Source organism: Pygocentrus nattereri, chromosome 19 (assembly GCF_015220715.1).
Source record: "Pygocentrus nattereri isolate fPygNat1 chromosome 19, fPygNat1.pri, whole genome shotgun sequence".
Taxonomy (NCBI): domain Eukaryota; kingdom Metazoa; phylum Chordata; class Actinopteri; order Characiformes; family Serrasalmidae; genus Pygocentrus; species Pygocentrus nattereri.
The window spans coordinates 4,884,008-4,907,488 of NC_051229.1; the positions used below are offsets into that span (position 1 = coordinate 4,884,008).

Here is a 23,481-nt window from a genome sequence, read left to right on the forward strand (position 1 = left end):
AACCGCACAGGGCTCCTCACTCTCTTACATCATCACAGGTTAAACACAACATCCTGTAACAGCAGAGGGGATTTTTAAGAGAACTAAGAGTAGTGCTGGTTCTCTGGTCTCAAAGTCGTTGCTGTGAATAAACGGGAGCAATGAGGAGAGAATATGAACTGGACTTAGCACCCATGCTCACATACAGAGAGAGGAAATTTAGCCACTTCCTTTTTTTGTTATTGATCATACGTCCAATGCACATCTCCACTTCAGATGTACACGCAATGCCTTTTGGCTTTGTACTCATAAATATGAACAAAACTGCAGAGACAGGTTTAAAAAATCCAAACTGATAGGGAAAATATTCAAAGACCTCAATAACATTAGTGCGTTGTTGCAAAGCCGCTCTCCTCTACCCTAAGTCCTCCATAACCTTTCAATAGGACTCGAGTGTGGAGCTCGGCTAGGCCGAGCTGCTGGCTTCTCTCACCATGCACGCACCTTCACCTTCTTTAAATTAAGTGATACTTTTTAATCCCACAACCGGGGAAATTCCACCTCTGCATTTAACCCATCCGTGAAATACCACATACACACTAGTGAATACACACACACACACACACACACACACACACACACACACACTAGGGGGCAGTGAGCACACTTGCCCGGAGCGGTGGGCAGCCCTATCCACGGCTCCCGGGGAGCAATTGGGGGTTAGGTGTCTTGCTCAAGGACAACTCAGTCATGGAATGACTGAGCTCGGGATTGAACTGGCAACCTTCCGGTCACAGAGCGGTTCCCTAACCTCCAGCCCACGACTGCCCCCGAACACCACACAGAGAGGACCCCAGTCACCCAGCCGGGGAATCAAACCCAGGCCCTCCTTGCTGTGAGGCACAGCGCTACCCACCGCACCACCGTGCCTTTAGAAATCAGTCTTGTGTTATTTCGGCTGTATGTTTGGGGTAGTTGTCTTGTTGAAACCTCCATCATCTGTTCAGATTCAGTGTCTTGCACACTGAGATTAAGTTCTCCTCTAATATCTCCCGGCACATCCCTCCACTCACGTTTCCTTCAGTGCCATGTATTGCTTCAGTACAATTTGCAGTGAAGCAGCTCCTTATCATGATGCTGCCACCATCATGCTTCACTGTGGGCGTTCTTAGGCCCTTTCTCCAAACAACGAGCTGAATTATGGCCGGGGTCTATTTTTGTTTTGTCTGACTAGAGTACTTTGTTCCACATTTGCCTAAATGCTTGTGGGCAAATTTCAGACGTGCAGATGTTTTGTTTTTGGGAGAGGAGTTTTGCATGGCGTGTAGCAACGGACATGGAAGCGGTGGCTATTATTCTCTGTGTAACTCTGTGTTGTCCTGCAACTCTTTTCGAGTGACTGGCTTCTCTCACTTGCTTTATCATAAGTCTGAGAGAAATCTTGATGATTCATTGTGGGAGTGTAAACTTTCCAACGGCATATTATTGAACCAGTTGTACGGGCTCTATAGCTTTCTCTCTTTGAGGGTAAATTATGTTGTTGATGAGAACTTTACGAAGCTCCTTCACCTTCACCGTGTTCGATACGTGTTGTGTGAAATCGTCCCAACTTATTGGAACGACTTTTTATTCTTTACGATCACGCAGAACATGATGACCACCTCCTTGTTTCTATGCTCAGCTCCACTTACTGTATAGCTGCACCTTTTAGTTCTACAGTTTCAGACTCTGGTCTCAAAGTCCACAGAGGTGCTGCTGTGAATAAACGGTAGGAATGAGGAGAGAATATGAACTGAACAAAATACGTTTATGAGTATTCTTCTGAATGCTAGCACTAGCTGGATCTGGAATAACTGGGAAAAGAAATAGGCCTATTGCAGGAATTCTTTAACATGTTAAGCCTTCTTAAACACTATAACTTCTATTTACAGTGACTTTAAAAACAGGTTTCAGCTGAATGAGACGCGCCCAAAACACAGCCCAAGGCTGAAGCCAGGCACGGCATACAGAATAACTGAGCTTTAAAGGGCCCATATGGTGTATTTCTCAACCTGAGATGTCAGTGTGGTTGAAATGCGTTGCGCTCAGCTTTCAAACTAATGGAAGTCGGTCACTAAAAGTCTTAGCAGCAGCTTAAGGAGTCTTGCTTTTAGGTTTTGCTGTATTGCACTGACCGTGATTCAGTCCCTTTTATTCTAGTTAGCTAATGTTTAGCGCATGCCTAATAAAAGGGAGAGGGAATCTGACATAAAACCCTTTGTACCGTGACTGAAACCGAGAAGTGGTCAGTAGCAGGAAGCTAACAGTCATGCAATACAATGTGAATCACCAGCAAATCAGGCCAAAAAGTAGATATGAACCAACGCACAAGATTATATCTGAGAACCGTCTCAGGCTTCTGGACTGAACTTCTCGAAATGCTGAGGTGGTGTATTTAAAGGTTCTGTGTACTCAATTTTCTTGTACTTTATCTTCCCCTCTGGTTCCCCTCTGAGGAATTCATTTTTATATGACTATTTCCCATCTTCACTCTTTTTACTACTGCACCTTTATAACTAATCTCTGTTCTGAATGGCTGCTCATTCAAAAAGTAGTCTGAAACACTCCTTGTAACTTCAGTGTGAGTGGGCGGGGCTAAACACCAGTGGGCTGAATAGGCCAGGGGTCGGCCACCCAAATGTTAAGAAGAGCCAATTTGTCCTTTCATTAAAAAATCAAACCACCTCGGGAGCCATTTTCCATTTTATTGAAGTTAACGTTCCACCGTCTTGGCTGTAAATATGTCTCCGTATGTGTTAATGTCCTGGTACAGTCTAACAAATACAATATAAATGAAAACGCAGACTTGCTTTGCTCTGCTTAAGCTATAATCTCAGCTACAGCCGCTTTTCTCGCATCTCTGGCAGGAAACTTTCCCACAAAAGTGGAACAGCTTCTTGCAAAATGGCTCTCAGTGTTTCGACTGTTTTCCGAGGCTGAAGTCGCTTCTCATTCGCCAGCTTCTTGTTCGAATTTTCCCGTTCCACCTTAAATGGTGCCTGAGGCAGCAGAGTTTAACTGCATTTTAAGGTGGAACAGGACAATTCAAACTTTCAAAATTCCAAGAAGCTGGCGAATGAAAAATCTGGTTGCAGATTAAACGTATCAGGAAACTGGAGTGTTTCAATGCAAATAAGTCCATTCGTCTCAAAATTATTGGGTTTTTTATTACCTCAGTGTCGCTGCTGGACTGAGAATAGTGCACCAAGCAAAAATACCCAGCCAAAAGTGTCCTGTGACCAGCATTCTGTGACCAGCATCCTGTGACCAGCATCCTGTGACCAGCATCCTGTGACCACTGATGAAGGACTAAAGTATGACCACTGCAAACTATGCCGACATATGTGCCGCTTTCTCTGACTTTACATCTACAAGGTGGGCAAACAAGGTAACAGAGTGGACAGTGAGTGGACACAGTGTTTGAAAACACCAGCAGCACTGCTGTGCCTGATCCACTTGTACCAGCACAACACACACTAATACACCACCACCACGTCAGTGTTACTGCAGTGCTGAGAATGACCCACCACCCAAATAGTACCTGCTCTGTGAGGGTCCATGGGGGTCCTGACCACTGAAGAACAGGGTAACAGAGTATCAGAGAAACAGATGGACTACAGTCTGTAGCTGTAGAACTACAAAGTGCAGCTATACAGTAGGTGGAGCTGATAAAGTGGACAGTGAGTGTAGAAACAGGGAGGTGGTCATAGTGTTATGCCTGATCGGTGTGTGTAGGCTGTGTTGGGTTTTGTGACAAGAAGGAAGCTCATGTTAATTTGCTTCCATGTTAATTGGAAGCTCAGATGTTTGGTGGGCTTTTCCGTCGTCCTTGTTTCGACTCCAGCACCATGTGTTTATGATCAGCCTCCACACATGAAAGCTCGCTCTTTTAGAGAAGCATCAGATGACAACTCTTAGAGAACTGCAAGCCATTATGCTGTGGAAGGATTTAACTTTGTTTAGCACGGCTGGATTCAATTTCATTCCTAAGAAGTGCCGCACTCTGGCATGCAAATAAGGGCTTTTCTAACCTTGCGCATTCGATATTTGAGTGAAGGCTTGGTCACAATACAACATCAGCACACTTGAAGACTTTTTCCACTTTTCACAAAAGGTATTACGTGTTCTGAGGTTTGCGAACATGTTGAAAAGAACAAAAATGCACCAGCAAAGCAGTCAAATGGTTATGAAAAATGAAAGCTACACTATGTCGAGTCACCCTGTCAAGCTGTCAAGCCTGAAATAATCATTTAAAACTCAGGGGTGTCGGGTTTGGGAGTTTTTCACACCACATCATACGTCTTACTGTATTAACATCACATGCACGGGCTTAAAAAGGAGGCCCGGCTTGATGTTTAAACCTCAAATGAACTCAAAATGAACATTATAGTGAGGAAGATATGATGACTGTAGTTGAATTCACTCATATCCTCTGAAGATGCTCCTTCACCAAGTTTAACTGAGTTCTCTCAGTCTAAATACATGCAATTACACATTTCCACCAGAGAGGTCTCCAAATCCCCCAAAACTTACATAGTACAGCTTTAACGTTAACAAAGGCTATGGAAACGTAACAAAGGACATGAAAAACTATTTGTACCTTATCATTTAAAACCACCCAATAACCTCCTATTTTACTGTCCTGTCCACTGATGTGGTGAACTGTGGTCAATGTGATTATTATAACAATGGTATTGCTGTTTTGATTGGCTGTTTCATGAAACTTGTTTCACGAAATTGAGACGTGTTACATCTTGCCACTTGTGTAAATTAGTATCATGTAGGTTTTGAAGCAACCTACATAAAACTAATATACAACTAAGTTGCTTGAACGTCTCACAGTGTAAAGGAAGCCTTGACAGATGTAGCAACAAAAACTAAGGAAGGTAGGACCAACTAGCTGCATGTTACCATGCAGTTTATTTACTTACTGCACACTGGTTGTTTACGTCTCTCTATAACTGGTCTAAAACTGTAGTAACATTAGACATTTGCAGTTTTATGTCCTTATAACCAGAAGATTGGTGATTTAAAATTTTAAAATCAGGCTGAATGAATCTCCAAATGCTCCGAAAAAAAATCTTATGCCATTAACTTCCATTAAAAGACAGCTTTGAGCTTTTTTGTCTCCAGTAAAGTCGCCATTCTGGAGATACTAGTCACATTAAAAGCATAATAAATATCATCAAATCAGGCCTGAGTACTGTGCAGTAATTGAAATGCAATCTAAGTCAAAAGCCTGAAATGTGTGTATAAAGGCTCTGATCACTTGCAGAAACATTATGATTAGATTTGTAGATTCTCTAAACCTGAGTTAGACATAAGAGCCCTGAGCTCAGAAGCATCTACAGAGACATCACACTGATTTATCAGTCTACTCAGGCTTTAGCAGAGCTCAGTAACGCTGAGATTAATAACTGATCACATTGATTTATCAGTCTACTCAGGCTTTATCAGAGCTCAGTAACGCTGAGATTAATAACTGATCACATTGATTTATCAGTCTACTCAGGCTTTAGCAGAGCTCAGTAACGCTGAGATTAATAACCGATCACATTGATTTATCAGTCTACTCAGGCTTTAGCAGAGCTCAGTAACACTGAGATTAATAACCGATCACATTGATTTATCAGTCTACTCAGGCTTTAGCAGAGCTCAGTAACGCTGAGATTAATAACTGATCACATTGATTTATCAGTCTACTCAGACTTTAGCAGAGCTCAGTAACACTGAGATTAATAACCGATCACATTGATTTATCAGTCTACTCAGGCTTTAGCAGAGCTCAGTAACACTGAGATTAATAACTGATCACATTGATTTATCAATCTACTCAGGCTTTAGCAGAGCTCAGTAACACTGAGATTAATAACTGATCACATTGATTTATCAGTCTACTCAGGCTTTAGCAGAGCTCAGTAACGCTGAGATTAATAACTGATCACATTGATTTATCAGTCTACTCAGGCTTTAGCAGAGCTCAGTAACGCTGAGATTAATAACTGATCACATTGATTTATCAGTCTACTCAGGCTTTAGCAGAGCTCAGTAACGCTGAGATTAATAACTGATCACATTGATTTATCAGTCTACTCAGGCTTTATCAGAGCTCAGTAACGCTGAGATTAATAACTGATCACATTGATTTATCAGTCTACTCAGGCTTTAGCAGAGCTCAGTAACACTGAGATTAATAACCGATCACATTGATTTATCAGTCTACTCAGGCTTTAGCAGAGCTCAGTAACACTGAGATTAATAACCGATCACATTGATTTATCAGTCTACTCAGACTTTAGCAGAGCTCAGTAACGCTGAGATTAATAACAGATCACATTGATTTATCAGTCTACTCAGGCTTTAGCAGAGCTCAGTAACACTGAGATTAATAACCGATCACATTGATTTATCAGTCTACTCAGGCTTTAGCAGAGCTCAGTAACACTGAGATTAATAACCGATCACATTGATTTATCAGTCTACTCAGGCTTTAGCAGAGCTCAGTAACGCTGAGATTAATAACCGATCACATTGATTTATCAGTCTACTCAGGCTTTAGCAGAGCTCAGTAACACTGAGATTAATAACTGATAATCACATTGATTTATCAGTCTACTCAGGCTTTAGCAGAGCTCAGTAACACTGAGATTAATAACCGATCACATTGATTTATCAGTCTACTCAGGCTTTAGCAGAGCTCAGTAACACTGAGATTAATAACTGATCACATTGATTTATCAGTCTACTCAGGCTTTAGCAGAGCTCAGTAACACTGAGATTAATAACTGATCATCACATTGATTTATCAGTCTACTCAGGCTTTAGCAGAGCTCAGTAACACTGAGATTAATAACCGATCACATTGATTTATCAATCTACTCAGGCTTTAGCAGAGCTCAGTAACGCTGAGATTAATAACCGATCACATTGATTTATCAGTCTACTCAGGCTTTAGCAGAGCTCAGTAACACTGAGATTAATAACTGATCACATTGATTTATCAGTCTACTCAGGCTTTAGCAGAGCTCAGTAACACTGAGATTAATAACTGATCACATTGATTTATCAGTCTACTCAGGCTTTAGCAGAGCTCAGTAACACTGAGATTAATAACTGATCACATTGATTTATCAGTCTACTCAGACTTTAGCAGAGCTCAGTAACACTGAGATTAATAACTGATCACATTGATTTATCAGTCTACTCAGGCTTTAGCAGAGCTCAGTAACACTGAGATTAATAACTGATCACACTGATTTATCAGTCTACTCAGGCTTTAGCAGAGCTCAGTAACGCTGAGATTAATAACTGATCGCATTGATTTATCAGTCTACTCAGGCTTTAGCAGAGCTCAGTAACACTGAGATTAATAACTGATCACATTGATTTATCAGTCTACTCAGGCTTTATCAGAGCTCAGTAACGCTGAGATTAATAACTGATCACATTGATTTATCAGTCTACTCAGACTTTAGCAGAGCTCAGTAACGCTGAGATTAATAACTGATCACATTGATTTATCAGTCTACTCAGGCTTTAGCAGAGCTCAGTAACGCTGAGATTAATAACCGATCACATTGATTTATCAGTCTACTCAGGCTTTAGCAGAGCTCAGTAACGCTGAGATTAATAACTGATCACATTGATTTATCAGTCTACTCAGGCTTTAGCAGAGCTCAGTAACGCTGAGATTAATAACTGATCACATTGATTTATCAGTCTACTCAGGCTTTAGCAGAGCTCAGTAACACTGAGATTAATAACCGATCACATTGATTTATCAGTCTACTCAGGCTTTAGCAGAGCTCAGTAACACTGAGATTAATAACTGATCATCACATTGATTTATCAGTCTACTCAGACTTTAGCAGAGCTCAGTAACACTGAGATTAATAACTGATCATCACATTGATTTATCAGTCTACTCAGGCTTTAGCAGAGCTCAGTAACGCTGAGATTAATAACCGATCACATTGATTTATCAGTCTACTCAGGCTTTAGCAGAGCTCAGTAACGCTGAGATTAATAACCGATCACATTGATTTATCAGTCTACTCAGGCTTTAGCAGAGCTGAGATTAATAACTGATCACTCTTCACTGTTTTAAAATAAGAAAGATCTCTCTTTCGTTTGGTGCAGTTATCACACAATGAAACAGAAGAAAGACGAGCAGATGTCGTTACCATGCAGCATCTCAAACATATCAAAACCCCCACCTCCACATCAAAGACAATGAGTGCGTTTACATGCACTCAGTAATCCGATCATAATCAGATTTCTGCAGTTACCTGATTATTCAAATCGTCCCGTAAACACTACACTCTGATCTTGAAATCCGTTCAGAGGCTGGATTTTAGCTCAGTGATCAGATTTCTCAGTACCCTCACTAACCCTAACCCTATTTTCAGGTAAAGTGGTGTGATATTTAAAAAGAAAGAAAAAAAAAGCAGCAGCATTAAGTTCGAGTCTTACGTTACGTTTATGTCACGTCGTCTTCTGTGAGTTTATTGGCCGGTTCCAAAGCAGAAATCTGATTACTGTCTGACTCGTGTAGACCTGGAGTTTCCCCATGATCTGATTACTCAAGTGTAACGTAAACGCGCTGATCGCATTACAGACGAAATCTGATTTTCTGCCGTTATCGGATTAAAGTGCGTGTAAACACTCAGTGGAATAAAGTGTACAAAACGAGCTTTAAAGCGTTAACATCCCTGTTTATGCACAGTAAAGGGTTCATTCAGAATAAAACTCGGAAGATTAATTGTTCCTCAATGTTTGTACGAAATATAAATGACAAATATAAATGTCAACCACTGCTACATTACAAGCTCAGTTTTTTTAGTACGTTCTTAAAAAAAGATGGTTCTTCAAGGGTTCTTTAGTAAAGAAAATGGTTCATATAGAACCACGAACGCTCACGGAACCCTTTGCATGATTAGAGCTTTTTGCATCATGAAAGGGTTCTTCAGACTGATGGAGAATGTGCTGTAGATGGTCCTATACAGCATCCAAAAGGGTTCTTCTACTGTTATGGTGTCAATCTTTTGACAACAGAAGAACCCTTTTGACAAAGGTTCTATATAAAACTGTCACATTCATGCACATTTTCCATCAATCTAAGGAACCCTTTCATCATGCAGAGGGTTCTTTGAGTGTTCATGGTTCTATAAAGAACCGTTTTAATTACTGAAGAACCGTCGTTTTTTTAAAGAGGGTGTTTATAAGCAGAAGTAAATGGACGTTTTTAAAGGACGTTTAGGTTTAACGACTTCAGATCCTGACCTACTGAGCGAGAGCTGCTTACGTCGTCTGCAAATATGCTGAAACGCAACACCTGCATACCTGCTCTTATTTCCACCTCTGGGCTTTGTGGCACAGCAGCAGTGGCGTTATTCCCCCTGTAAGAGTTCACCGTCCATTACACCATCCATTACAGCAGCTGCAGCCTTCCGGATTTTGTTTGTTCCGTAATATTGAGTTTCTCTGAACTCGTGGCAGGATCATGAGAACTACGCGTAAAAAATTCAACAACAATCCAAAATAAGCTTGTAGTGCAACATTAGATGAATCACTTTGACAGAATTCATGATTTTATGGGTCGTTCTCCATTTGGACTGGGAATTCAAGAGGATACATATAAAAAAAAAATTATTTTCATCCCAAAACTAAATAATGTAACTAAATGTAACTTTTATTTGTAAACTAAATAAAAAACTAAATAAAAAAAGTATGACCATTAACATCTCCTGTTATCATATATACGCAGAAAGGAGCGCAATTCCAAACATATGTTACAGTCACTGGTGCTGTATGAATATGGTGTGACTCCAGTGACGGTGACTCCAGTGACGGTGGGTCCAGTGACGGTGGCTCCAGTGACGGTGCTTCCAGTGACGGTGGTTCCAGTGACGGTGGTTCCAGTGACGGTGACTCCAGTGACGGTGGTTCCAGTGACGGTGGCTCCAGTGACGGCGGCTCCAGTGACGGCGACTCCAGTGACGGCGACTCCAGTGACGGCGGTTCCAGTGACGGTGGCTCCAGTGACGGTGGTTCCAGTGACGGTGGCTCCAGTGACGGTGGCTCCAGTGACGGTGACTCCAGTGACGGTGACTCCAGTGACATCAAAGTTAAAACTGAGGATTTTGTAAATTGGCCGACTCACTGGTGGTCAGGTGTCCTCGTGTATTTAAAATCAGTAATAAAAGTGATTAAACTCTTTATTTTTGACAGAGTTTTAATTACCCAGCCATTAAAACAGACAACACTGGTGACAAGTTCTGAGCTGCCTGATACGGTTAATAGGGTTAGGGTTAAAATTAATAATAAATTAATGAAATAAAGTGAGCGAGAGTGACTCGCCTTCTCGTGACTTGAGATGCTTCCTCTCTGATGAGCCTCGACCCAAAGAAGCAGTTTAATAGAGCTGAAAACACAGTGTTCAAATGTAGAATAAGAGTCCTGGTAACACCAGTGACCAAAATATTTTAAAAATAAAATACTTTTTTTTTTTTATGCAGTTTAACGTTAATGATATAAAAATTAAATATGAATCTGTTTCACACAAATTCTTAAGTTGAACGTCTTAAAAACACTTCTACATTAAAAATGATTTCTCGAATGTTGAAAGTTGGTTTCGTGACGAGATGCAGAGCGACTATGAAACAGGATGAAAAACGGAAAATCAGAGAATCGTGAGGGAAAAGTCTTATTTAGTCTTAGCTTAACTGTGTAAATGTACATACTGACTTTTGTGCCTGAAATATGTTTTTTAAGCCCTGCAGCATTACTGTAACGGGCTCTTCAAGGGCTCTTCAGTAAAGGAAATGGTTCTATATAGAACCATGAGCGCTCAAAGAACCCTTTGCCTGGTTAAATTGTTCTTTGCATCAGGTAAGATGCTTCAAATGGATGGCAAATGTGTTGTACATGGTTCTATATGGAACCTTTTTGATAGGGGCTCTATCTAGCACCAAAAAGGGTTCTTGTATTGTTACAAGCTTGACACTGTAACAGCAGAAGAACCTTTTGCGGTGCTAGCTAGAACCACAGGCAACACATTCTCCATCATCCTTATCATAATGCAAAGGACACATGCAAATGGTCCTTTGAGTGTTCATGTGTTCTTGACTAAAGAACCCTTGAAGAACCATCATTTTAGGAGTGAGTTAGACAAGAAACTCACTTACTTTAGTTTTTAGCTTGTTGTTTCCACATTTCTGTCATTTTAGTGATTTTAACATGACAGTTAATGGCTGCAGTTAGACAAGCCTTCCTTCCACGTTCACCAGCTAATAAAAGAACATTTCAAAACAGCCCACAAAAATCCACCTAAAGCAGAAGTGGCTTACAAACAGTTCCTCTAACCTTCACGTCTAGGGGTAAGGTGTCCTAATTCTTGTTGAGATAGAGGGGGAGGGTGAAGTGTTAGGGCTACATGGCTCTCCAAACTGAGGTTTTTCAGCGATACACTCAAAACAGTGATGTGAGACGGAAACACCGGCAAGTTGGCTTCACAAGAGACCAAAGAAACCAAGAATTTGCTCTTAAACATTACAGTAACCACAATATTATCTTAGGTTAATGTTGTTTCAATGTATTATGGTCCTTTTTTATATCACGCATAAAAAAAATGCAAGTAGCTGCTGTCAGGCAGTCGTGGGCTGGAGGTTAGGGAACCAGCCCTGTGACCAGAAGGTCGCTGGTTTGATCCCCTGAGCCGACAGAACGTGAATGAAGTGCCTTGAGCAAGACACCTAACCCCCAACTGCTCCCTGGGCGCCGTGGATAGGGCTGCCCACCGCTCTGAACAAGTGTGCTCACTGTGTGAATTGTGGTGTTTCACTGCATGGGTGGGTTAAATGCGGAGGTCAGACTTCCCCACTTTGGGACTAATAAGGGTCACTTAATCTAAATATTGGCTTGGCTAAATTTCCTGTTCCACCTTAAATAGTGCAGCAGTTCTGACACCATTTAAGGTGAAACGGGAAAATTCAAACAAGAATCTGGAGAACATCTGACTTCAGCTTCATATCACTGAAGAATTAGGGGGGGTGATAATAAATAACTGCCCCCCTCTTTGAAGGCGTATGATCCCTACATGTAACTAAAGCCCAGCAGTGAGGAGCTGAACTTTCCCCTCCTCTGCGGTCACTGCAGACGGGCAGGGTCGCCTACAGAGCGGCGCTGGTAGCTGTTAATGAAGTGATGCTCTTTTTATTGGAGGCTCCCATTTCATAGAGGAAGATTTCAACCACTGCCCCTAACAACTCAGTTCCAAGGGGCAAAGTGACCCTCGAAAACAAGTATAAATAATAAAAAATAAGACATGGGATTGGGCCCCAAACCAGAGAATCTCCCTGCAGAGAGTCCTCAGTGCTGTAATTTAAAGAGAGACCCTTTAAATTCAGATCACAAGGTCAATTGTATCGCTTAGCGTGTGCCTAAACTGGGGTTTTAGAGGGTTTTAGGAACCTGACCTGCTTTAGTAAAACAGTGAAGAGCACAAATAAAAAGGAAAGGAAAACATTGTCTTGACCAAAATGAGCTGAATGAGGAAGATAGACGGGCGTTTTGTTGGGAAACATTTGTCATGACGCTCGCTGGAGACGCCTCCACTGTAAAGGGCTGTTTAGCACAACAGGTGAACAATGGAGGACCAATCGATTCAGATTAGAGCATCTGGCTTCTCACAATGAGCATCTCAGACCACACAGTGGCCCGGATACGATTCTATAGGGAGCGGCAATAAATTAAGGAACCTTTTTTTATTGCATCACAGTTCAACTGCAGCGATCAGGCACAGCATCATGACCACCTCCTCGTTTCTGCACTCACTGTCCATCTTATCAGCTCCACTTACTGTATAGCTGCATTCTGTAGTTCTACAGTTACAGACTGTAGTCCATCTGTTTCTCTGATACTCTGTTACCCTGTTCTTCAGTGGTCAGGACCCCCATGGACCCTCACAGAGCAGGTACTATTTGGGTGGTGGATCATTCTCAGCACTGTAGTGACACTGACATGGTCGTAGTGTGTTAGTGTGTGTTGCACTGGTACGAGTGGATCAGACACAGCAGTGCTGTTGGAGTTTTTAAACACTGTGTCCACTCACTGTCCACTCTATTAGACACTCCTACCTTGTCGGTCCACCTTGTAGATGTAAAGTCAGAGACGACAGCTCATCTGCTGCTGCACAGTTTGTGTTGGTCGTCCTCTAGTCCTTCATCAGTGGTCACAGGATGTTGCCCACAGGACGCTGTTGGCTGGATATTTTTGGGCGGTGGGTCATTCTCAGCACTGCAGTAACACTGACATAGTGGTGGTGGGATAGTGTGTGTTGTGCTGGTCTGAGTGGATCAGACACAGCAGCAATGCTGGAGTTTTTAAACACCTCAGTGTCGCTGCTGGACTGAGAATAGTCCACCAACCAAAAATATCCAGCCGACAACGTTCTGTGGGCAGCGTCCCGTGACCACTGGTGAAGGACTAGAGGATGACCAACACAAACTGCGCAGCAGTAGCTGACTCTACACCTACAAGGTGGACCGACAAGGTAGGAGTGTCTAATAGAGTGGACACATTTTGAATAAACAGTGGTCAGTTGGGGTCACGGCAAAATGAAGAATTAGAGAAAAAAAAACATCTTAGTTGAGATTTTCTAATGTGGCCTTGACTTTAGTGGTTGACTTCGACACCTCTGCTGTGGAGGACGTGCTCACTTATTTTCATAAATTCAACAAGAAAAGTGTCACCCAACTTTGCATACGACTCACAGAGAGGACAATAGCAGGACTGTGACAGACGCTGCAGGTGGACTTTAGAGATTCAAACCAGATTTGAATTGCAAAGTCGAAAGGGACAGAAGAGTAAAACACAGAAACTCTACACAGTAACGGAGATTCCAGCCTCACAGATTCAGCGTGCCGATGCCACATCCTGTGCAACATCTAAAAGCGCTGACAGCTCATCGCCCCCACCAAACCACAGAACCATCAGACACGCGACACAGGCTGGCACGCTGAGACAGAGCCACAGTGCAAACTGGGTCATAACCACATTCATCAAAAACACAAACGAGGTGATTAAACAATCAGCCAAATAAAAGTTCATGTATTTTTGAGTAGAGCCACAAAAGCACCAGCTCATAAACACTACAAGGTTTCTGCACGATTCAGTGTTGGAGATGTAAACGTCATTTAGAGCCGTTTGGTGTGAAATGGTTGATTGTAGAGACTTCTTTTCTTTACAGTGTTGCTGATGGGGACCAGGGGTTGCCATGACTACAACACTCTTCCTCTTCTTCTTCTTCTTCTTCTTCTTCTTGCTCCACCTTCACTGTCCCTCTAATCTGCTCATTTCTAATCTTGTCCAGCCTGGTCACTCCCAACAAAAATCTCAGCATCTTCATCTCCGCCACCTCCAGCTCAGCCTCCTGTCTTTTAGACAGAGCCACAGTCTCCAAACCAGACATCATAGCAGGACACACTGCTGTCTTGTAGACCTTCCCTTTCACTCTTGCTGCTATCCTTCTGTCACACATCAGCCCTGACACCCGTCTCCACCCACTCCATCCTGCCTGCACCCTCTTCCTCACCTCTTTTCTACACTGTCCATTGCTCTGGATGGTTGACCCAAGATATTTGAAGTCATCCATCTTTACGACCTCTACTCCTTGCATCTTCACCTTTCCACCTGCCTCCCTCTCATTCACACACATGTATTCCATCTTATCTCTACTGACCTTCATTCCTCTCCTCTCCAGTGCAGACCTCCACCTCTCCAGATTCTCTTCCACCTGCTCTCTACTCTCACCACAGATTACAATGTCATCTGCAAACATCATGGTCCATGGAGCCTCCTGCCTGACCTCATCTGTCAACCTGTCCATCACCATTGCAAACAAGAAGGGGCTCAAAGCTGATCCCTGATGTAACCCCACCTTCACCTTGAAACCATTTGTCACTCCAACTGCACACCTCACCACTGTCTCACTATCCTCATACATGTCCTGCACCACCCTAACATACTTTTCAGCTACACCTCACTTCCTCATACAGTACCACAGTTCCTCTCTTGGCACCCTATCATCTGCCTTCTCTAGATCCACAAAGACACAATGCAGCTCCTTCTGACCTTCTCTGTACTTCTCTACCAACACTCTTAATGCAAAAATTGCATCTGTGGTGCTCTTTCTGTGCATGAAACCAAACTGCTGCTCACTGATCTGAAGCTCTCGTCTTAGCCTTGCTTCAACAACTCTTTCCTATAACTTCATGGTGTGGCTCATCAACTTTATACCTCTGTAGTTACTGCAGCTCTGCACATCACCCTTGTTCTTAAAAATGGGGACCAGTACACTGCTTCTCCACTCATCAGGCATCCTCTCACTCTCTCCACTCATCAGGCGTCCTCTCACTCTCCAGGATTTTGTTAAACAACCTGGTTAAAAAGTCCACTGCCTTCTCTCCTAAACATCTCCATACCTCCACAGGTCTGTCATCTGGACCGACTGCCTTTCCATTCTTCATCCTTTTTAAAGCTGCCCTTGCTTCCACCTTACTAATTCTCTCCACTTCCTGATCCACTATCTCTCCCCCCGTTGTCCTCCTCTCTCTCTCGTTTTCCTCATTCATTATTTCTTCAAAGTACTCCTTCCATCTACTCAACACTCTCTGTTCACTCACTAGTACATTTCCCTCTCTATCCTTTATCAGCCTAACCTGCTGTACATCCTTTCCAGCTCTATCTCTCTGTTTAGCCAAACGATACAAGTCCTTTACTCCTTCTTTACTGTCCAGCCTCTCATACAGCTCATCATAGGCCTGAGCCTTTGCCTTTGCCACCATTCTTTTCGCTATGCGACTAGCCTCACAGAACTCTTGCCTACTTCCTTCATCTCTCTGGTTATCCCACTTTTTCTTAGCTGACTTCTTCATTCCACCACCAACTTTCCTTGTCTTCTTTCCTCTGACCAGACAAAACACCCAACACATTCTTGCCAGTTTCTCTCACCACCTTAGCCGTAGTTTCCCAGTCCTCAGGTAGCTCCTCACTACCCCCAAGGCCCTGTTGCAATTTTTCCCTGAACTGCCTGAAACCATCCTCCTCCTTCAGCTTCCACCATCCAATCTTTGGTTCTGTCTTCACTCTCTTCCTCTTCTTTGTTTCTAACCTCATTCTACAGACAACCACCCTATGCTGCCTTGCTACATTTTTCCCTGGCACCACTTTACAATCTCCAATCTCCTTTAGGTGGCATCTCCTGCTAAGGATATAATCCACCTGTGTGCACCTCCCTCCACTCTTGTATGTCACCCTGTGTTCCTCCCTCTTCTGAAAATACGTGTTCACCACAGCCATTTCCATTCTCTCTGCAAAATCTACAACCATCTGACCTTCCGCATTTCTGTCTTTCACACCATACATACCCAGCACCTCTTCATCCCCTCTGTTCCCTTCACCAACATGTCCATTGAAGTCTGCACCAATCACCAATCTCTCCTCTCTAGGGACACCATCTACCACTTCATCCATCTTACTCCAAAATTCCTCTTTCTCCTCTAACTGACAACCAACCTGTGGTGCATATGAACTGACCACACTCAAAATTACACCATCAACCTCCAACTTCAGGCTCATGATCCTGTCTGACACTCTCTTTACATCCAGAACACTTTTCCCAAGCTGCTCCTTTAGGATTATCCCTACTCCATTTCTCTTCCTCTACTCCATGATCGAACAGTTTGAATCCACCTCCAATGTTCCTGGCCTTGCTTCCTTTCCATCTGGTCTCCTGGACACACAGAATATCTACCTTCCTTCTCTCCATCATGTCTGAAAGCTCTCTGCCTTTACCAGTCATTGTCCCTCTACCCTCCACACTCCTGCCTTTCCTTCTCTCTCGCTGCCGTCTAACCCACCTTCCTCCTCTCCTCTCTGATGGTCTTCGACCTACAGTAGTCCAATTTCCACCGACACCCTGCTGGTCAACAGCACCGGAGGCGGTCGTGGTTAACCCGGGCCTCGACCGATCCGCATGATAGTTTTGGCACAAGTTTTATGCCGGATGCCCTTCCTGACGCAACCCTCACCATTTATCCAGGCTTGGGACCGGCGCCAGAAGTACACAAAGTACACCCCTAATGGCTGGTTTCCATGACAACAACACAAATATGGGCACTTTATTTACTACACAAAACCACGAGTGAACCTAAACGAGTCTTCTGAGTTTTATATGTGATGATGATGATGATGATGATGATGATGATGATGATAGTCTGAAAAAGTATTTTGCCTTACAACACCCTGCATGCACTGCAGTCCATATATGGGAACAAAGCTTCTTTTGAACTTTTTATGATACATGTATGTATGATACACAGTATGTCACAAAAGTGAGTGCACCCCTCACATGTCTGCAAATATTTGATTGTATCTTTTGATGGGACGACGGCATCAGGCAGTGTATTCATAACCATATCATGTAATAACTTTAGATGAGCTTTTAGAGGTGGACATCTGGTTCCTATCACCAACCACTGTGAACAACTCTCACTCTAGAACGGAGCATTTCACATCAAACCACATCAAACCACACCGTTGAAGAACTGAGCAACTTACAGAATGACAGCAGAAATTTAGTCCAAAATCAGTAAAATACGCAAAAGCACTGAAGTTTGTACGGCTCTGTTGTTCTCTTTTTGGATCCTTGTGAGACATTAAAATAACAGTAAAGCAGAATCGAATGAAATTAAACCCAACAAAAGGAATTAAATGTTAATGACTGAAATGGAACTGGGGAAAAAGTAAATCAGTCACGATTATAGCTGAGTAGAAGTATCATAATTTCAAAAACTAAAGTATAAATCTGTCAACAGTACATGTACCTGAGCTAGTAGAGGAGAGTTGAGCACAAACCAACACACGGAAATATTTAACATGCATACTTCATGTAGTTACACAGATCCATGTGGAATGTTAGTTATCTGAGAGACTTTTTAACTTTACACTGGTAATGATCTGGATGGTCCTTTAACTTCTTTGGCAGCTCGTATTTGCATTTTACATAATGTAAAAGTGTTTGGTATTGAGGTTTGTATTAGATGTTATTGTAGAAAAAGACTGTTAATGGTTTCATCATTCTTCCTACTATGAGTCAAGAAAAGCCTTCACACATTTCCTCTTTACCACAGCTGTTCTTTCGCACGCTCCCAAACTTTATTCGACATTTAGAATAGCAGAAGTCAACATCACCTGCTGTTCTCACTACTTCTCTGAATGTTGGTCTGCAGCTCCTCACTCTCCAGTGTGGACAGAGAAGCAGTGTTGTAATTACTTTGCAGCAGACATTGTGGTTGTGATCAGCCTTAAAATAAATTTAAAATATACTGAATCAATAATGTGACTGTTAACCCTTGTGTGGTGTTGATGTGTTTGTTACTCAGTGGTTGGTGGACCCACTACATTACTGTTTATTTAAATTAATACAGCCATAACAATTTCTGTAAAAATATCAGATGTCCAAAATATCACAAGTGTCCAGCGGAGGGTTCTCCTTTAGCAGCCGTAGCCAGTCAGCAGCCTGTCCATGTTGTCCACCCTCACACACACACACACACACACACACACACACACACACACACACACACAGCACCTCCACACTTTTACTCTCTGCGGGTTCAGCCCAACACCACAGGTGTGGGGGGGGTGAACAGTGTGAAGACCTTGAAAATGGGTTATTTTATATGTTCTTCAAAGGAAATGAGCAAAGGCAGAGAATCTGAGGTTGAAATAATAATAAAATCAAATATTTTTTTTGGTAAACACTGAAAATGAGTCCCACATACCTGAACAGCACACAAGGGGTAAATGTTGACGCATTATTTTGTCCATAATAATATACTTTAGTTGGATTATAGTAATAGTGTCAAACTCAACCACCGAAAAGGCCATATTAAAAAATCTCAACAAATCTCAGGGCCAGAAAACACCTGTTTGTATTTCATCTTTAAATTACATTTTGCTGTGACCAGAATGGGCGACTGTACTTCAAGAGCAAAGGCACTTGTGGTGAACCTTGAGATATTAGATGACCACTTCATATAAAAAAAATTACATATACATATTATTTATACATCCCCGGTCAGATTACTTGAATGATCTTTTCTTGCAAATACAAAATACAAAAAAAAGGAAACAAAAAACTAACAAAATATGTTTTTTTCCCCATTTCCCCCCAGTATATTAAATTCAGCCAATAAACAGTAACTGCTCATTAAATTTGTGGGAGTGTTCACTTATTTTTGACTTCTTTAGAAGATCAGTAACAGATGGGGCCACAAACTCTGACATACGACTGCACGTAAGCATTTACATTGCTGTGAAAAACTATTTGCCCCCAACTGATTTCCTCTACTTTTTCTAATGTGTCACATTTAAATGTTTCAGATCATCCAGCTAATTTTAATAAGATACAGACGACATGAGTAAACCATTCCATTTACTGAAGAGAAAGATTTTCTCCAAAACAACCCATCTGAAAAAGTAACTGCCCCTTATAAGTAGCCTAATAACTGGTTGTGCCTCTCTGAACAGTAATAACTGCAGTCAAATGAGTGGGAACTCGCAACGAGTCCTTTACTCCACAGTGGAGGAGCATTGGCCCACTTTTCACTGCAGACCAGAGACGATAGGCTGCATTAGCTAGACAACTGTTAAACCTGTTTAAAGGTGCTGAGGTCTTTTAAACCCACCGGTGTGTTCGATCTAGACACCTAGCGCTTTTTCTGCTTGTTCATTCTTGTGATCAGTGTTTATAGTGCTTATGTTGCTTGAACTGCAGCAGGAACATAACTAGTGTGTTTGGTGTTATGACGTGAGTAAAACTGTGGTGTTACCACTGTCCCATAGACAGCTGCTGGATGAGGGGGTGGGGTGCACAGCGCATGCAGAAACAAGCTAATATTGACACAAAGTTATTTGGCAGGCCAGATGGTTCCGAGCAGCACCCCTTGTGTTTAACACAGGGTGATTATCTGAACACCTCGATTAATCAGAACAACCACAGATGTTGATTGGAGATGTACATGTATGGATTTAAGTATAAAAGAGTACACACACGTACACACACGTGTACAGACACACACACACACACATTGGGTGTGGCTGGCTTAACTGTTATTAAGGGGCAAGTCTCAATACTTTTGTCTGTCTGTCTGTCTGTCTGTGTTTCTGTCTGTCAGTGTGTGTTTCTGTCTGTGTGTGTGTGTGTGTGTGTGTATGTGTGTGTGTGTGTGTGTGTGTGTGTGTGTGTATATATATATATATTTCTTCTCTTTCTGTACTTTAGTATTTTTTCTGTATCTGTACTGAAGTTTCTCCGTTCTGGGCGACTTTTTCCTTTCACTCCACTACATTTCAGAGTCTAATATCCGACTTTTCCCTCCTACATTTTGAGAAATCTGTCGTTCCTTTTGGTTTCTGTGTGTATAAAAACGTAACACGTCAAAACGAAAGAAGCGCAAAGCCAGAGCACCAATCAGGGCCCAGCGGTCACTTTGTTTAGAGCTGGTTTTGACCTGTTGGTCATTTACTCTCTTTACTTCTTCTTTTACTGGAGTAATATTTTACTTTGGCTGTCTCTACTTTAACTGATGTACAGGATTTGTGTGTGTGTGTGTGTGTGTGTGTGTGTGTACACTGTCTTTGTCATGCGTCAGGCTCCAGTCCTCGCAGGCCAAAACACTGCAGACTTCTGGACGCTGCTTTATTAAACCGACCTGATTCAGCTCTTCAGCTCATTAGCCAGGCCTTCATGAACTGAATTCAGAGCACTGGATGAGGGTAAATGCTAATGTCTGCAGCACGTTGGCCCAGAAGACCCCCAGATTGACATGCCTGGTCTTTGTACTTGGAAACCCATATCAACATTCATTCTTTAAAGATAAATAAACTAATAATACTGATAAGAATGTCATGATTTACCTGACTTGGCAACGGTGACTCACTCATTTTCTCATTACTTGCCAAAGAGCTCTGGATTCTTTATGGGGCAATACCCTGCCCACTCTTTGCTTAAAAGCATGTCAGAATAAAAGTCCCTTTTAGCTGGCTGTGCTGTGTGACACTCAGAACTCACAGGCAGGGTTTTTAGTGAGCTGAACATTTTTAAAGCACCTTTTCCATCACGTAACGGCATTAAAGGGTTTAAACACAATTCCAGCCTCTTCTATTCACTAAATGACCTTCTTAATTAAAACACTGCCTTAATTAAAGTGACGTCATGTATTTGTTACATTTTCTCCAAAGGACAACTGGCATTTTTCTGCAAATTTTCGAGCACACTATTTATTGCTGCAGGAGTTTTTAAACACTGTGTCCACTCACTGTCCACTCTATTAGACACTCCTACCTCGTCGGTCCACCTTGTAGATGTAAAGTCAGAGACGACAGCTCATCTGCTGCTGCACAGTTTGTGTTGGTCATCCTCTAGTCCTTCATCAGTGGTCACAGGACGCTGTCGGCTGGATATTTTTGGTTGGTGGACTGTTCTCGGTCCAGCAGTGACACTGAGGTGTTTAAAAACTCCAGCAGCACTGCGGTGTCTGATCCACTCAGACCAGCGCAACACACACTAACACACCACCACCACATCAGTGTTACTGCTGAGAGTGATCCACCACCCAAATAGTACCTGCTCTGTGAGGGTCCATGGGGGTCCTGACCACTGAAGAACAGGGTAACAGAGTATCAGAGAAACAGATGGACTACAGTCTGTAACTGTAGAACTACAGAGTGCAGCTATACAGTAAGTGGAGCTGATAAGATGGACAGTGAGCGCAGAAACAAGGTTACGCCTGATCGTGTCCATCACTGTTGTTACTGAATAACAAGTCTTAAGATTAATAAGCCTGCAACATGACTCCCATCACATGATCACCTGCTGTTTACTGACCACATATATGACTAATGAGCCTGTCAGCTGTCCTAAAGGCACTTTCACACCCTGTTTGCTCTCCAACCACAATGGCCTGGAACAACCCTGCCTCTTTAAACACGGCCCAGAGCACAAATACAGCCACAATGACTCACACAGAGACACATTACTACCTTCCCATACAGCTGTGAGCCCAGGACAGGAGGGGGGTGTGTCCGCCCGCTCGTTTTCAACACCGCTCAATCAGACTGATGGCTGCAGCACATCCGTTTAGACTCAGTTGTTTGATGGGGCATTAATGCTTCATCAGTATTTGCAGTAATGCATTGTGATTGGTCAGTCTCGGAGAGCTGAAAGGGGAAAGCAGGTTTTACAGATGAGGACAGAACACCCTGCAATTTGCTTTCTACCATAGACACACCCACTAAAGCTCCCAGACTGGAGGGATTAGAATTCAGGTTTCCAGCCAGCAGGTTTAAGTGGTTGTCAGTCAAGACATAATTGACGCCTGAAGCTTGCTTCTTAAGTTCAGCACCAGAGCTGCAAGGCTAAAGTAATGTAAGTAATAAAAGCCAAGACCCCACCAGTTAGCAAAGTGCTAAATGCCTTAATCATCACACACTCGCCTCAAATGGACAAAAGGGTCAGAAATTTAGGCTTCACGCTGCTGCAAGTATGATTACAGAAAACAGTGAGTCACAGCGACAGAAACCACATAAACAAGCCTGGTAGAGATACTAAACAGCTCCAGATGCCTTGACATGAGTGTGCGATGACTCGGGCTTACAGTCCGCAGAATGCTCACCTCGTGGGTTACTTGTTGGCTTCACTGGCCTTGTAGCTCCAGCAGAAAGAAGAGATGGGTAAACAAACACACAAACATCTGGAAAATCACTATATATATATATATATATATATATATATATATATATATATATATATATATATATATACACACACACACACACACACACACACACACACACACACACACACACACACACACACACACATATATATATACACACATACATGGGTGCCTAAGACTATAATAAAGGTATAATAAAGTCGTATTTTCTAATAAATAGATAACATTTCAAGAAAAAAGTAGAATTATGACATTGAAGTGGGATATTACCAGGAAAAGTGACTGATCCTGAAGGAGAGGAACTCCGGCACGCTCAACGTCTGCAATTTCACCTGTAGAGCAGCCGAGGCCCCAATGCGTTACAGCAGCCCCCTACAGCTAGCCCACTTTATCCTCCAAATATCGCGGGTTTATTATTATAACTTCACAACTTTATCAAAATATTACTACTTCATTCTCAAAATCCTACAACTGTATTAAAAAAAATACAACCTTATTCTTGAAATATTACAACTCACACACACACACACACACACACCTAGGGGCAATTTAACTGGCCTGACTGCATGTCTTTGGACTGTGGGAGGAAACCAGAGAACTCCAAACAGAAAGGACCTCGGCCACCTGCCCGGGAATTGAACCAGGTCCTTCTTGCTGTAAA

The 23,481-nt window shown here is 42.4% G+C and overlaps 2 protein-coding genes across 2 annotated transcripts in view; one reads left to right on the forward strand and one right to left on the reverse strand.

Annotated features, from left to right (window-relative positions):
• scinlb (scinderin like b) overlaps positions 1 to 9,380 on the reverse strand; it is a 42,260-nt gene extending 32,880 nt beyond the window's left edge. Inside the window, exon 1 of the mRNA XM_017712288.2 lies at positions 9,361 to 9,380. The gene's annotated coding sequence lies outside the window, so the exon portion shown is untranslated. The remainder of the gene's footprint in view (positions 1 to 9,360) is intronic.
• Positions 9,334 to 10,221, forward strand: LOC108436068 (actin cytoskeleton-regulatory complex protein PAN1-like). Its single transcript, XM_017712289.2, has 2 exons — positions 9,334 to 9,418; positions 9,785 to 10,221. The coding sequence occupies exons 1-2, from the start codon at positions 9,336 to 9,338 to the stop codon at positions 10,164 to 10,166; spliced, it is 465 nt and encodes a 154-aa protein (XP_017567778.2). The 5' UTR covers positions 9,334 to 9,335; the 3' UTR covers positions 10,167 to 10,221.
• The last annotated feature ends 13,260 nt before the right edge of the window (positions 10,222 to 23,481 follow it).

Excerpts from the sequence above, each read along its gene's own strand:
- LOC108436068 (XM_017712289.2), top strand. The coding sequence starts at position 9,336 with ATGCTGAAACGCAACACCTGCATACCTGCTCTTATTTCCACCTCTGGG. Across the intron at positions 9,419-9,784 it reads GCAGTGGCGTTATTCCCCCT|AAAGGAGCGCAATTCCAAAC; the intron begins GTAAGAGTTCAC and ends ATATATACGCAG.